General features: G+C 42.5%; 1 protein-coding gene across 3 annotated transcripts in view; it reads left to right on the top strand.

Annotated features, from left to right (window-relative positions):
- macrod2 (mono-ADP ribosylhydrolase 2) overlaps positions 1-13,690 on the top strand; it is a 419,737-nt gene that overhangs the window by 124,745 nt on the left and 281,302 nt on the right. For all 3 annotated transcript variants that reach the window (XM_080507957.1, XM_080507958.1, XM_080507959.1), the window contains exon 4: positions 1,712-1,741. In XM_080507957.1, coding sequence (XP_080364083.1) covers positions 1,712-1,741 — 30 coding nt within the window. The remainder of the gene's footprint in view (positions 1-1,711; positions 1,742-13,690) is intronic.

The following is a 13,690-nucleotide window of genomic DNA, read 5'->3' on the forward strand; positions in this document are numbered from 1 at the left end:
ATTCCAGCAGTGCCCGCCGTATGAACTACACTTCAAACACACAGGTTAGCTACTTTCACTGACGTGCAAATTAACAGATGTACCGTAAAACCCCTGTAATTTTTCAACAGCTGTCTGAAACTGACAGAGCAAAATGAAAATAGGTTCATTTTTAATGAAGCACTCTCCAGCAGAAAGCATTCTGACAGTCGCCTTCGTTTGAACCAGTGAACTACGGTTAATGTTGAGCACGCAGTCGCTCGGGAGCTGCTCGGGGCTTGGTCATCGTATGAGCGCTTGTGAGATAAACTGTCTTAAATCTGACAGCACAAATCAGCCTGCTTGGCTTTACTTTGATGGTGTTTTTATAGATCTTCCGTGTGGCACATGTGAAAATCAAACAGCGCTACTTATGATAACACGCCTTGTAGGGAATAGTTCACCTCAGCTGGTATCCAACAATTTCTGTCACACTCAGACCTCACAAAGTCACAGCAGAAACAGGATTTCACTATCCTACGGTTGGAGATACAGCACTATAAATCTTCAGTCCACTGTTGATTGATTTTAATGAAGCACATCTTTTATTGAGCGTAACCACTGCCGTGTTGCCAACGGGGGGAAAAGGAGCCAAGGAGTGTATATTGAAATTAGTTACTGATTGAATCACGCATTTGTTGCCAACCTGCTAATTTAATATTCAATAAAACAACACACTGTCTCGCATGCAGATCCTTTTGTTTCTTGCAAATATATCAACTATTTCTGTCACTCATAATCTTAGGATGATTCTGGTGTTGTTGTAAGCAAACAAAAACCTAAATCTTGTTTTCTGGAAGACAGCTCTTCAAATGTGCGATCACAGGTGTAACTGAGAAAGTAACGTCAATATTAGTCCTTTTTTTTTATATCTTTTTGGAATTGGTACTATGTGTTAATGTATCTGAAGTGGAAACATTACCACCGTCATACAATTAGAAGGCCGCACAAACAATTGTTCGACGGACAGTAAACATGGAGCATGTTCAACCTGTGCCATTTTTGATGGGGCTTTATTGTATTGTCAACAGATCAATTGAGAAAATACTGTGAATAGCGATGGTCCCTCGTAGCAAGGCAGATCCAAAAATAAATTGAAAAGACGACAGATAAAATCAGACAAGATGAGTAGTCATCCTATCTGATATTGTCAGCACTGCAAACCTCACCCTTGAAATCCCTTTTCAAAAGTAGTTCTCCAAAACCAGGGATAATTTTAAGACAAATAAATGATCTCCAAACTAAATTTAGACCCTGAGTCCAGTGGTTGAAATACCCAAGGTGCTCGTGGTGGTTCCTGGTACAAAATGCAGGTTTATTTGTATCATCATTGTTATCCATAGTTCTTACATATACACATGCATTGCCACTGTTCTTGGTTGGTCAATAACTGTTTGCGCGACTTATGTAATCCAAATATTTTCACTTGTCGAAAAATTTGTTTAATAAACTGTCATCAATTCAAAACAGCTTCTATAATCTTTTGAAATGTCCCACTTTCCGAGTGGGACATTCCTGTTTGACGGTGTTAAGATGTGAATTCAGTCCTTGAAAGTGGGACGTCTCTCCCTTGCCAGTTCCTCATAAAGGCACTATATGAACTGTTTATATTTCAGATCCCAGATTCTTTCAAAAATGTTACAGTATTGATATTTGCGTTGGATTGACACATTTGTTTTCTCTTTTCTTCCAGCAAACTCCAGTCTTCTGGGGGGAGGAGGAGGTAAGCAATGATTTTGTTTTCCATTACGCCTTCTGACTGATTGTTCTCATGCTGCGTTGAAACTATCAAAGTTGCCCTCATGCGATCTGGCATGCAGCGCGTCTACAGTATTTCCTTGAGTTCGCAGCAGACTTTAGTGTCCGTTTCAGTCCAAGTGCTGGTATTACACACGGCTGACTGTAACGCCACCACATTCCGGCACAGTGTACAGTGGCCTCGCGCACCAAGAGGCGGCCATTACTTTAGTGGCCTGCCGAAGAGCATCATCATCAAAGCAATGGAGGAAATCTGAGGCAGCCAACTGTAGTGTGGCAGTAATGGGTAGAGGGCTGCAGAGGAAAGCTATTGCCCAACACCACTCTTTTTCTTTTAATGTGAGTTTTGTCATGACATGATTGAAATAATCAGTTTTTGCTGCAGAAAGATGAGATTGGGGTTGAGAGCCCCCCAGTTACATGTAGAATGTACTTTCTTTTTTTTTTTGGGGGGGGGGGGGGGGGGTTAATGATATGAGGCAATGAAATGACAGTGAAAGGAGGTCACTGCTTCAGCCTTATCTGCGTATCCATCTGTGTTGGCTGTCACTTCGATTGTGTCTCATGACAGCCTTCAGTTGTTCATCCAACCAGGCTCAGCAGACTTGAAAAGCCCACTTAATGTACAATTATAATGTATTCAATTTTTTTAAAAATATTTTTTGACAGCTGTGTTGTATGTTGAGGACCTCATGTTTATTAAAATAAACACCTTACCGGACATTTACACAGTGGTTGGATTTTAGAATGACCTGTTTTAATGCAACCACCACTGTGGGTGTGTGTGGTTTTTTTTGTATAATGACTGAACCAGGCTATTCTAGATTCTATTGTTGTTGAATTGCAATTTAACAGCTTTTGCTGTTTGTTTTATTTGTCAATCCTCCTCTAAAACAAACTAATTTTATATGGAATTTTTGGGGGAATTGGTTTTAACAAAAAGCATCCTATTTGGATTGAATTGTTACACCTTGCAAAAGTCTTTTTCTACATCGCATTATGCATTTTGCACTGGACAAATGTGAGCCAGTGGAAGCAAAAGGTATGCATTAAGAATGCATCAGAGCAGTGTGGCACTTGGTGCCATTGGTGTACATTAAAGTGTGTATAGTATTGAAGAATCGGTCCTCACATCTAATCATGCAGCTTGCAGTGGTCCTTATCTCATCTGATACATGTTTAAGACTGCACACTTTCAGCTCGGAATCACAATGTGTCGGTATCGTGGAGAGGCTCTCCAAGCTAAACCATTTGAAGAATTCCTGTGATTGAGATCAGAGGTCACAAACATGCGTCTTCATAACCAAGCCAGGCCCTGTAAAGGAGAGCCCACCATCCTCCTGATTGGTGTCTGTCGCGACTGCCGTCGACTCTCTGTATTGATTTACCACATACAGAGAAACACAAGAAGCAATCTTCTTTGCCATTATAGTTTCATTGTTATTTTGTGGCTGAGCACCTTATTTTTTTTATTATTTTTTTATTTTTTTGCAGTTCTTCAAATCTCGCCGTGCTGTTTGATTTCTTCAACTAATGTCAGTGTTAGGCTGATACAGATTTCTGAGTTTCAACAAAAGCTCCAACAAAAAGGAATTTGGTGGCGTCGAACCTCGATGGTGAGATATTATGTGTCAATTAATGTCATACTTTGCGAGAAAACATTTCAGTTGATTGTGACCTGCAGCTGTGCTTATTAACTCCAGAGGAATTCTAATTGTTGCAAGTGCCATTTTTTTCTTTTTTCTTTTTGAGAGCAAATCCTCCTTTCATTGTTAATTGACTTCCAGCGATGCTATTCCTGCCAAGTTACTGGCACAAAATACCAGGTCAATTATCTCCTAAATCCCTTGTGTTGATAATGACCATGACAACTGAAGTGCCAAGTGTAATAATTGATGATTTCTTACATGTGGTTTTTTTTGGTTTGTTTTTGTTTGTTAGCATAACAAATAATGAAAACCGGAGTAAGAAAATTAAACATTTGAAAATGTCATTTGCCCCTCCAAAAAGACAAAAGTCTACACCGATGGTGTTCAAAGTGTGGGAGTATAAGCCCCTCTCACAGAACTTGAACCACACGGAAACCTCCATCTAACACTCGCGTTTTGTTTCACGTCAAGTAATAACTTTTAATTTAATAGCACCTTTTCTCATGTTTTTCAAATGAGAAAATATCATTGAGAGTGATATAACAAAGACTTATTATTTTGGTGCTTTCAATTTGAAATGTCAAACATGTTCATGTATTGTCCGAAACATTTATGGTTTAAACTAAAGTTTTTAAAAGTTTCATTTCAATTAATTTCACTGTCTCTTTTTCATTTATTCAGATTATTATTTTTTTTTTTAAATAAAAGAATTGAACGCATTTGTTTTTGTCAAGATTAAAAAAAATGCATAAAAAAAAAATCATGATCAAAAAAGGCATACCCCTGATCTGCAGCTTTTTCACCAAAGGTATGTCTGGCCCACACTTTGAGAATCTCCGCTCTGCACCCTTGGTTCTGTATCAGGATGAAGCCAAGAGTTGTTTTATCTTCCACTGTCTTTATGGCTCGGAGGTGGCAGCTAAACTCGCAAACCTGTTGGGTTGTTGTCCTGCCCACCGCCTCCTTCCGCCTCCTGCCCCCTCCTGCCCCCTCCTGCCGCCTCCTGCCTCTATCTGAGATTTGGCATGTGAAGACCTCCTGCCTTGGTGGCGGTGAGGATCGATGTGAGGAGGAGATGTGCTCTCATATGGGGCCATCCTTATCTCCCAGCTGTCTTCTCGGGGCTCTGCAGAGGTGCTGCTGCACAACAGGATGATCCATCATGCTGGCCTCACACACCTGAGCCACGCTTAGCCCTTCGCAGTGGAGGAAGTAGGCCTCCTGCCAGTGTGCAAAAACTGGACAAAATATTTACTTTATGGAAGTTACTTCACCTCCTACACACTTTAGCATCTACTTCTGGCTTCACATGGCCTTTGAGGTTGTTTTTTTTTCTTTTTTGTTAGTCCCTTAGACATGCAGGTATTTTTTTGAGATAAGGGTTTCACCTCTTGTATATCACACCATTAATTCAAGTGTGGTACTGGGTCTTGGTAAACGCAAGCAGACATTTCTGGCAGTGATTGTTTTCTTGGCTTGCAGCCAAACAGGATGGAAAGAAGAAAAAGAAAAAAGCTCAGAATGAGATTTTTTTTTCCTCCAGACAACACATTATATTTCTAACATTAGTTATGAAGATAAAAAGAAAACAACAAAAAAAATCCTAAGAAAAGATTTTTCTTATGCCCTGATGCTCTATTAAATCCTTAGAAATCACTGATGGGAATTCTCTCTGGATAGTGCATCCTCAGTATTATGTACACAATGGGGTTAACCAAAATAGTACTGTTATCTACATTAGACAGGTTGGTCTCACTGGGATTCCCAACATACATAGAGCAAAATAACAATGATCTCTGATAATAGCACGCTAAATGAGGCCTCTGTGAATAGAGGGTAATTATGAATGGTAGCAGGTTGCTCGTGTGATGTGTGTCACAGCATGGCTGGATGCTGGCACAGTCCCAAAAGAATAGACCTAATGTAAACATCATGTTGTCTATCACGCCTTTCCACTCCATTTGCCGCTGTTTATTTTTTTTCCCTCCACACAAATACAAGCATTGAAGCACACGCCGAGCCATGTAATGACACCATGAAGCCCTGTGTAGCCACAAAGAGGGAGCTTCCACTTGGCTTTGATGTCTCCATCCAGGAGGGAAATGGGGTAATTAACATTCTAACCAGAACCGTTGCCTATTTAGCACCAGGCTTTAACTAGACCACCCAAACAAATCGTTCTTCTCAGGTTTGGGGGCTCATTTCTCTCCAGTCAAGCAGTGGGACACAAGTTGTTTTGTTGGACCTGCGTTGGGCTAATTGAGCCACGAGCTGCTAACACAAACTGATCTCACCTTTGTCACTGCTTACATAATGTAGACTGTAGCACCGTGTGGCTTCAGCGGCCCACCCTGACAAGTTTTATAAACAGAGTGAGTCACGCAATTATAATATAGGAGATTAATTATACTTGTTGTCGTTGAGCCTGACCGATATGGTGCCCGTGTGTTGTTTTGCTCTCCTCTGCAACTCCAGATATCGTGGGATGTCAGCTCAAAATAACATGACAAAGCATTTCCCAGCAGCTCTCCTGAGTAAAATGATGTGTAAATGCCTATATAATGCTGCTCCATTACAAACCTAATTAACAGAATACAGAAGAGTCCTGGCTCTAACCTCTGAGTGAAATGTGAAAACATGTGCTTCTGCTGAGTTTATCAGCAACGCAAGTTCAGCAGAACTGGTCAGTACCTGCAGGGCTGACTCTTCACTGCAACACTGTGCTTTAGTGTGCCTAAAAAAGACAATGTATTCAACTTCAGACATGTTTGGATAATCCTTTATCAAGATTCCTAAGTGCTCCGTGGCGTTATCTCGATCTCCATTCGTTATGCAAGGAGCTCTGTTTTCTTTTCCTGTCACCTCCAGGTGAACCTCCATTCTCTGTCTGGGTCCTGCTGGAGTCTTGTTTATTGAGGAGATTGCAGGGGAGCAGTGCACGGCGCTGTGTGTTGGGGGAGGAGTGCAGGTCGAGATAGAGGATGGTGTTGTGTGACGGTTTGAATTAGATGGCCTCAGGTTCCCTGACGCAGCTCCATGGAAGCCCCCAAACTAATCACTCAAAGACGACACATTATTCACATAGCTCATAGATTGCACACTGCGCTTGACTGATGGTCCTTAGTTCACAAATGGTAGTAACAGCCATTAGCATAACTTATGACAAATATAGCGTATTTCCCCATGGAGCAGCCTAAATAATGTAAAATGATAAATTGAATGCAAAGATTCCTCAGTCATCGGGGTTCTCTTGGGAGTTACTTATCTCCTCGTATTTAGAGGGGGGTTAGTTACACGATGATCTGGGCCTCCCTTGTATTCATGCTCTACTGTTCCATGTGCTTTTTAAAGAGCAGTAGAAACGGCTCTGATATAAATGAGCGTCTGTCCCCCTCGTTGGGATTAGTCTTGCTGTTAGGAGCTATTTATGAGGTAAACACGAGACATCAACACATTTTTAGTTTCCACTCTTTTATTTATGTGATTCGATGGAAGTATATTTACGTCTCATTTGAATAAGTTATATTCAGGACAGCGCCATTCAAAAATGGGGGTGCCCTTCTAGATTGGTTTGAGCCAGTGATTTCCAGTTAAATAATTCAAATAAAGAAACAAACTCATTTGAATTGGCCTAATTCCTGCACGAGCAGAGGAGTCATTTTATAAATTGCATGCAGTGGAACAACTTAACCATACAATTCCCATGTGTAGTGAACTTTTTAGTGGGTTTATGCATTAATACTACACTTTATGCTAGCAATTCCATACTTTCCTGGGTTTATATCATATCTAACAAAGCCTATTTGCTGGGCAAATTCTGCTTCCCCTGTGAATCCCTGCAAGTTATCAAATAATTGTGTTCACAGCAAATCAACTGTAAAATTCTTTGCCAATCCTTCAATTCAATCAATTTGTTGGCATAGCCTTATTGCGTATGCAGTAGTAGGTATCACCTCAGTGAGTAGGTAAAGAGAGGCATCAGTCATTCCAGTGAAAAATCACCATGTGAGAAGTGTCCCCAAGCTGTCAGATCATAGCAACCAATTGTTACAGCGGTGACGCAATTTCGAGGGCATTCCACTGAAATGAACAGGACAAGGTCATCTGGTGGACTGCAGTGCCCAAATACTGATGGAAATTGTGTTTCTGAGAGAAAGCTTGCTCTCATGCCACTTCTGTTTCCCTCCTGCCAACACAGAGAACAGTCACCACAAGCGTCCCCCTCCCCCTCTCTCTCCTCCCTCTCCTCCAATCAGCGGTGATGGATGGACTAATTGATGCAGAGTGATTGGGCCATTCATTTTATCCTACCACAGTGGGTTCCATATTTAGGATTAGCATTGCTTTATAATGGGGGAGGGAAGAAGAGATGTCCAGAGAGTCGGTGAATACTGGAAGGAAATGGGGACAGTGTGTGAAAAGAAAAAAAAAAAGAAAAAAGTAGAGATAAAAGGAGGGAGTGGAAAATTCATAGAACAATCATCAGGTGTGATAACAAGACCGGTCAACTGTGTGATGTAAGGCTTATGAGACATAAGGGAGCATTCTGAGGAGTTTATGAAGAGGTGCATATGCATGTATGAGAGGGAGCAAGAGAGGCATACAGCTTCCACGTGGCGCTATCTGTCTCCTCGCCTATGAATCATTCATCTTTGTCCCCGCGTATAAATCAAGCTGCCGGCCGTTGCCTGCGGCAGTCATGTCATTAGGTAGTTGATGGTATCACTTGATCTCGCACCGCAGTGCAGTGAGAGGAAGGGTCTAACTTTGAACAGCACACGTATCAGCATATCCAACTGTATATCAAGCGAGGTGGAGATAGCCAGGACCACACAGAGGCACGCTTACTCTCAGTGCTCTTTGCTGACACAGTAGTAACTTGACAGCGTCATAGAAACCACTCGTACACATGTATATAACTCAGGTCGAGGTTTCTAAAAGTTTCAGTCTAGAACGGGATAAGATTTAAATTGCTGTTGGCTGTATCTTTAAGCTCGAGGTTTGGATATGGGCAGAACAGATTGTCTTAACTGTGCTTTCTTTTCCGTTCTCCTTGGCCTTAAAGAATCCTAAAACATGCCATTTGCAGCCTGACTTAGGCTGCAGTCAATTTAAGAGGGGAAAATGGGTTTGTATCTCTGTGCCAAAAAAAGGGCACCGGAGAGTCTCAGTACCCAAACCACTTATTTTCAGTATCATTTTCAAACTGACACTTTCTCACACGCCTTTCTTCACTGCTGGGTCATCCGAGGTGAAATGCTCCACTCCTTTAGATTCTCTCTCATCGTATATTGAATCTGAAGACAGAGAAAATACTGAGCCTTATCAGTTTGGAATTCGAGCTCCTCCACCCGAGATTAATGTCCTAGTAAAAAAATAAAATAAAATAAAGTGTTTGAAATAACCAAAAAGCACAGGGACATGCAATTTTCATTTTTCAAAAAGTTCTGATACTCGCATGTAATTATTTACCTATGTGGCATTCTGCAAGAAAACAAGGCAAACATGTAGTCTGCCATTCCAAATTCTCAGAAATGCTTAGTTTAGAGTAAATATATTGCAGTTGAGTGCTCTTTCCCTCAGGGCTGCTGCTGTTAACATATTGCAGCTGCTTGTTTTACTTAGTTTGACCTCTGTGTTCTGTCTGTCTTTCTTTCTTTCTTTCTTTCTTTCTTTCTTTCTTTCTTTCTTTCTTTCTTTCTTTCTTTCTCTCTTTCTCTCTTTCTCTCTTTCTCTCTTTCTCTCTTTCTCTCTTTCTCTCTTTCTCTCATTGTTTCATTCACTCTCTCGTAGCCTTTGAATAAGTAATATTTTGCAATTCTTCTGCATGTATGTCACTTAGATCTCTTCTACCTTTTGTACAACAAAGAACTTTCACATCAATTTAAGTCCACCTTATTCTGTCACCTCTCATTGTTCAGTGTGATAATACGACCACGGGGCTTGAGGAGTGGGCAAGAATGTGTCAATTTAGTTCTCTTCTGCATTGCATCACACATGACCTCCTCCAGTACCCCAAACCCCCCGCTCATGCATTTCTGGGTCAGTTGTTGAGATTTTAGACAAGTTAGCGCATTACCAAACCCCAGTGTCGGAGCACATTTGTATCCTCCGCTGGCTTTATTATGCCTGTTTTAGGGGGTCGGACCTGCACACACTTCACTGCACTGTCTATTTTCCTTTGCATGCAAGTGTCTGCGTCTATTACATAAATGTGTCTCTGTGACTTTGTTTTTATGACAATGACTGTGGATGTGACTGTGCAAGCATTTGCTTGAATGATGGTATGCCAGTGTGCGTGTCTGAGTGTGCATGCATGTGGGAGACTTATCCCAAGATAAATGGATGCTGAACTGTCTTGTCAGTTGACTCAGTGGTCAGTTTTGGTCCTGATGCCCCCAGCAATGCACGTAGGAGTGATGGGATCTGACAGACGGGGACAGTTCTTAGCAGGGCACTACCGCATCCCATAGTCTCACCAATCACGGCAATGCTATTACAGGGACATTATGTGGAGCTCTAAGAGCTCAGGCACATGCTCACAAATGTTTCACAGATGGCTGACATGACATACACATACCCTGTTATTTCCATAATGCTTTCTCAGATTGGAAGCTGCAGTAATTCTTACAACATACCTATTAGAGAGGCAGTACACTTCTTAAAACAGACTAAATATATATAATTCCTCTGTTTACCAAATTCATGTTGCCTGATATTAACTTTGAAATGATCATTCGCCTTTAGTGAAATACTTTAAAGAGTTGTTGATCAAACATTCCGTTGCTTTATTCAGTTTGGAGAATATCTAATCCAATACAATCCATTTGTTTTATTTGACAGTGGTGAAGGTAAATGAGGACCCATTTGAGATCAATGGATGAAACTGTAAAGTCACCGTCATTAAGCAGAGCCATTAAATCAATAAACAGCCCTCAGGACAGGTGGAATAACCTTGTTCGAGGAGCCATTTACTTTGAACCACATATTATTGCAGATGCAATCTTAGCCTGAGAGAAACTACAGTGTGTGTCAAGTGTGGTTTTCACATTGCATGCCAGTTTCTCCCCTAACTTTCAGTTGCAATCAAGAGCATTGGACCACACACATGAATCTGGAAGGGAAGCCACTCAGACTGTTAATACAAATAGGTGTGGCCAGTTTCTTTTAATCACTGCAATTACTAAATTACAGTGTTGCATTTTGAGATGTAAATGTACCATGTCCCATTCTGCTGTGTCAACTTTAGCAAGCTCACGTACATACACACACACACACACATACACCATATGGCTTGATTTTCAGCAGACTCTGCACTCATTCATTGTAGAAGAGGGTCCAAAAGAGTTCATGCCACAGGTCGACTACCCCCTATGCGTCACAATAACATAAACACACAGCCCTGGCAGCTCCCAGGTATCTAAAGTCTACAGCATCACTGGGGCAATATATAGATCTGAGGCATGTATGTGACACTGTACTGATAATGGGTCTATGAACTATCTGGGGGAGTAAAACAGCCAACATTTTTATGTAAGCATCTCTAAAGTGCTGGTTGTTGGCTGATCAGTGGCACTTCAGTGACACTTTCTGTGCAGGAACTGACCTGCTGTGCTGGCCTTTTGCCAACTAGTAACAAACTGTCAAGCTTTCTGCATCCCTCATGGGGCAGCCTAGTTAGCTGTGTCTGACAGGCCACTTGCCTACAAGGAAGGTTTCAACCCAGGGAGGGCAGCGTGGGCTCCAGAGGAAAGCTGTCATATTTTTGTCAGACCACAGGGAAGAGGAGGAGTTTCTTCCTCTTTATCTTCCACTTTTCCTCTTTCTCACCCTCTCTCTCTCTCCCTCTGTATCAGCGCGTTCCCCTGGTGAAGATCGTCACTCTCCCGGTGCCTGTTATGCTCCTCTCAGCCTGACTGTGCAGAATGAACAGGCGGGTGTCAGAGGATGAAAACGCAGAGCGTCTCCCAGGACCGGGGCCCGTCGTTGTGTTAACCCCCTCGCTGGTGCCTCCTCAGGGCCACAGCAGCCATCCCAATATGCTTGCTGAGAGTGACGCTGAGACAGGCAGTCGGACTGAGGTGAAAGACACTCCATGTGTCCTTCCTGAGGGAGAGATGAGCGTTTATACCACAGGGATGATGCCCGCCACTCCACCTAATCCTCTTTTCCCAGACACTTCATTATCACCCGCGCACTGCAGCCGCGGTTTGCGTGTGCTGACAGATCTCTGAGGAGAGCCATAGAATCTCACATAAAGGTGGAGAAGCGAGGGAGAGCGTTGAAGAAGAGGGAGAAAGGTGAGGAACAATGAGGGAGGAGGAAGGTGGCATGAAGAATGGCAGAGGGATACGCAGAGTAAAAGGTGTGGTGGAGGTGGAGAACAGATGTCAGACGTCGTGGGTGGCAGCAAGAGAAAAACAGTTTACGCAATGTCTTCTCATTTTCATTCGCCTATTTATACATTTCCATTAGAGATGCAGGAAAAATGGGAGAAAAATAGTAAGGGAAATGGGTCCTCCCTTCATCAGACGGCGCACTTTTACCATTCAATGTCGCACACACTGTGTTTTTCTTTTATTAACTACTTCAGGTTAGTAGCTAAATAATAAGCATGCTATTTGAGGTCAAACAGCATGTCAACTTTAGTTAAAACAACCCACTAAACATTCCATTTATATGCAAAATCCTGTGTATGTCTTTGAGAATGGGGCCTTCAGATTGAGATTTCAGCATACACAAACCAATTAGTACTAGTATATGTGTTCCTTTCTGCTTTTGGGCATGTGTAGAGGTGTCTGCTGGGAGGAAGATTAATTTCTGAGTAGGAGAGGGCAGCAAAGCTATTTGAGCCCACTGAAACATGTTGGCTCTCTACTGTGAGACTCGCATTAGCACATGCCATAATTGATGGAGGAGCATACTTAGCAGTAATAATGGGCATGGGCATTATAGGGGGTGGTATCAAGACATTATTTTCAGAAAGCTCTAATTAAGGTTTTTGCTGTGGCTTTGTTGCAGTACTGACTGTCCACTTTCAGGGAGAGGCTTTCTAAGACTTCGATAAACACCCTGCTTGCCAATCAGTTTGTCCTGGGCCTCCCATGTGCAGAGAAAATAAACAAGTTCATCAAACAGCGAGAGACACAGCTCTTCTCCACTGACTTTAGTCCTGGCCCTGATGAAACAGCAATCAGCTCAGTACCATAGGGAGCCATTGTGTTTACAGTCGGTGGGTGGATGGACTGCTGCTAGCTAGGGGGAGATTAGAGCTTTGAGACCAGCTGGGACATTCACACCACCATCCAGCTCCACCTGTGAAATTGCAAACAAGACTATGTCCCTTCCCTTCAACCTCCACGGCCTCAAGAGTGATCAACACCACACTGACACTGGCTCTTCAATCATCGCAGTGTTGGGGCTCGGGGGTGGGAGGTGGGGGCTGCAGGGTTGCTCAAATAGAATTGCGAGCCTGTATACTTGCGAGGCGATAGACTGTCTTCATGCTGGAGGCACGACAAAGCACACACAGCTGTGCTGCTGATTGTGCCTAAAGCGCCAGTATTTGACCCTCCGCTGAGAGGTCACAATGTGGATGAGATGGGAGGTAGAGACGAGTAAACAGTTGACCCCCGTGTCACATCTCCAACAACTTCACCTTCACTTCCCTGGATCACTCCCGCCTATCACCTCCCGTCTATATTATCTTCTTCAAATCGCACTGGCAATGCCCCAAAGATTACACACACACACATGCTTTTCTTCAGTAACTGTTTTCAGACGCACTTTTCTACATGGAAAGTAAGCCTGAAGGAAATACTGCGGTAGTGTAAATGTGAGCCTCAGCTGACAGCCCCTGGAACGTGTTTCTCCCCCTTGGTGGGCAGCGGCGAAAAAAATCTCACCAAGCGTGACAATAACAGAATGCCAAAACATGAATTGGGCCAAATGAGCTGTGAACGCAAACAAAGTAGTGAATTTGTTCTGTGGCGTTTGGGGTGGACATGTGTCCCCTCAGCATGTTAAATACTGCGCTCAAGCTAACTGACAAGGCAATGGAATAGGAAAAAATAATTAAGGAAAGATAAAAGAAAAGGCAGAAAGACGGGGTGAAAAGAGGTGCACAAAGCAACAATGACTGTGTCAGCCCAAGGATGTGTATGTTAATTATTTCATCGCTGACTTGCGCTGTTTCTGAGCGTTTGTGTGGTTATTCTGTTTCTTTGGAGCCCACCTGAGATTTGTTATGCCTTATGGTAAATTTC

Source organism: Blennius ocellaris (assembly GCF_963422515.1).
Source record: "Blennius ocellaris genome assembly, chromosome: 13".
Lineage (NCBI taxonomy): Eukaryota > Metazoa > Chordata > Actinopteri > Blenniiformes > Blenniidae > Blennius > Blennius ocellaris.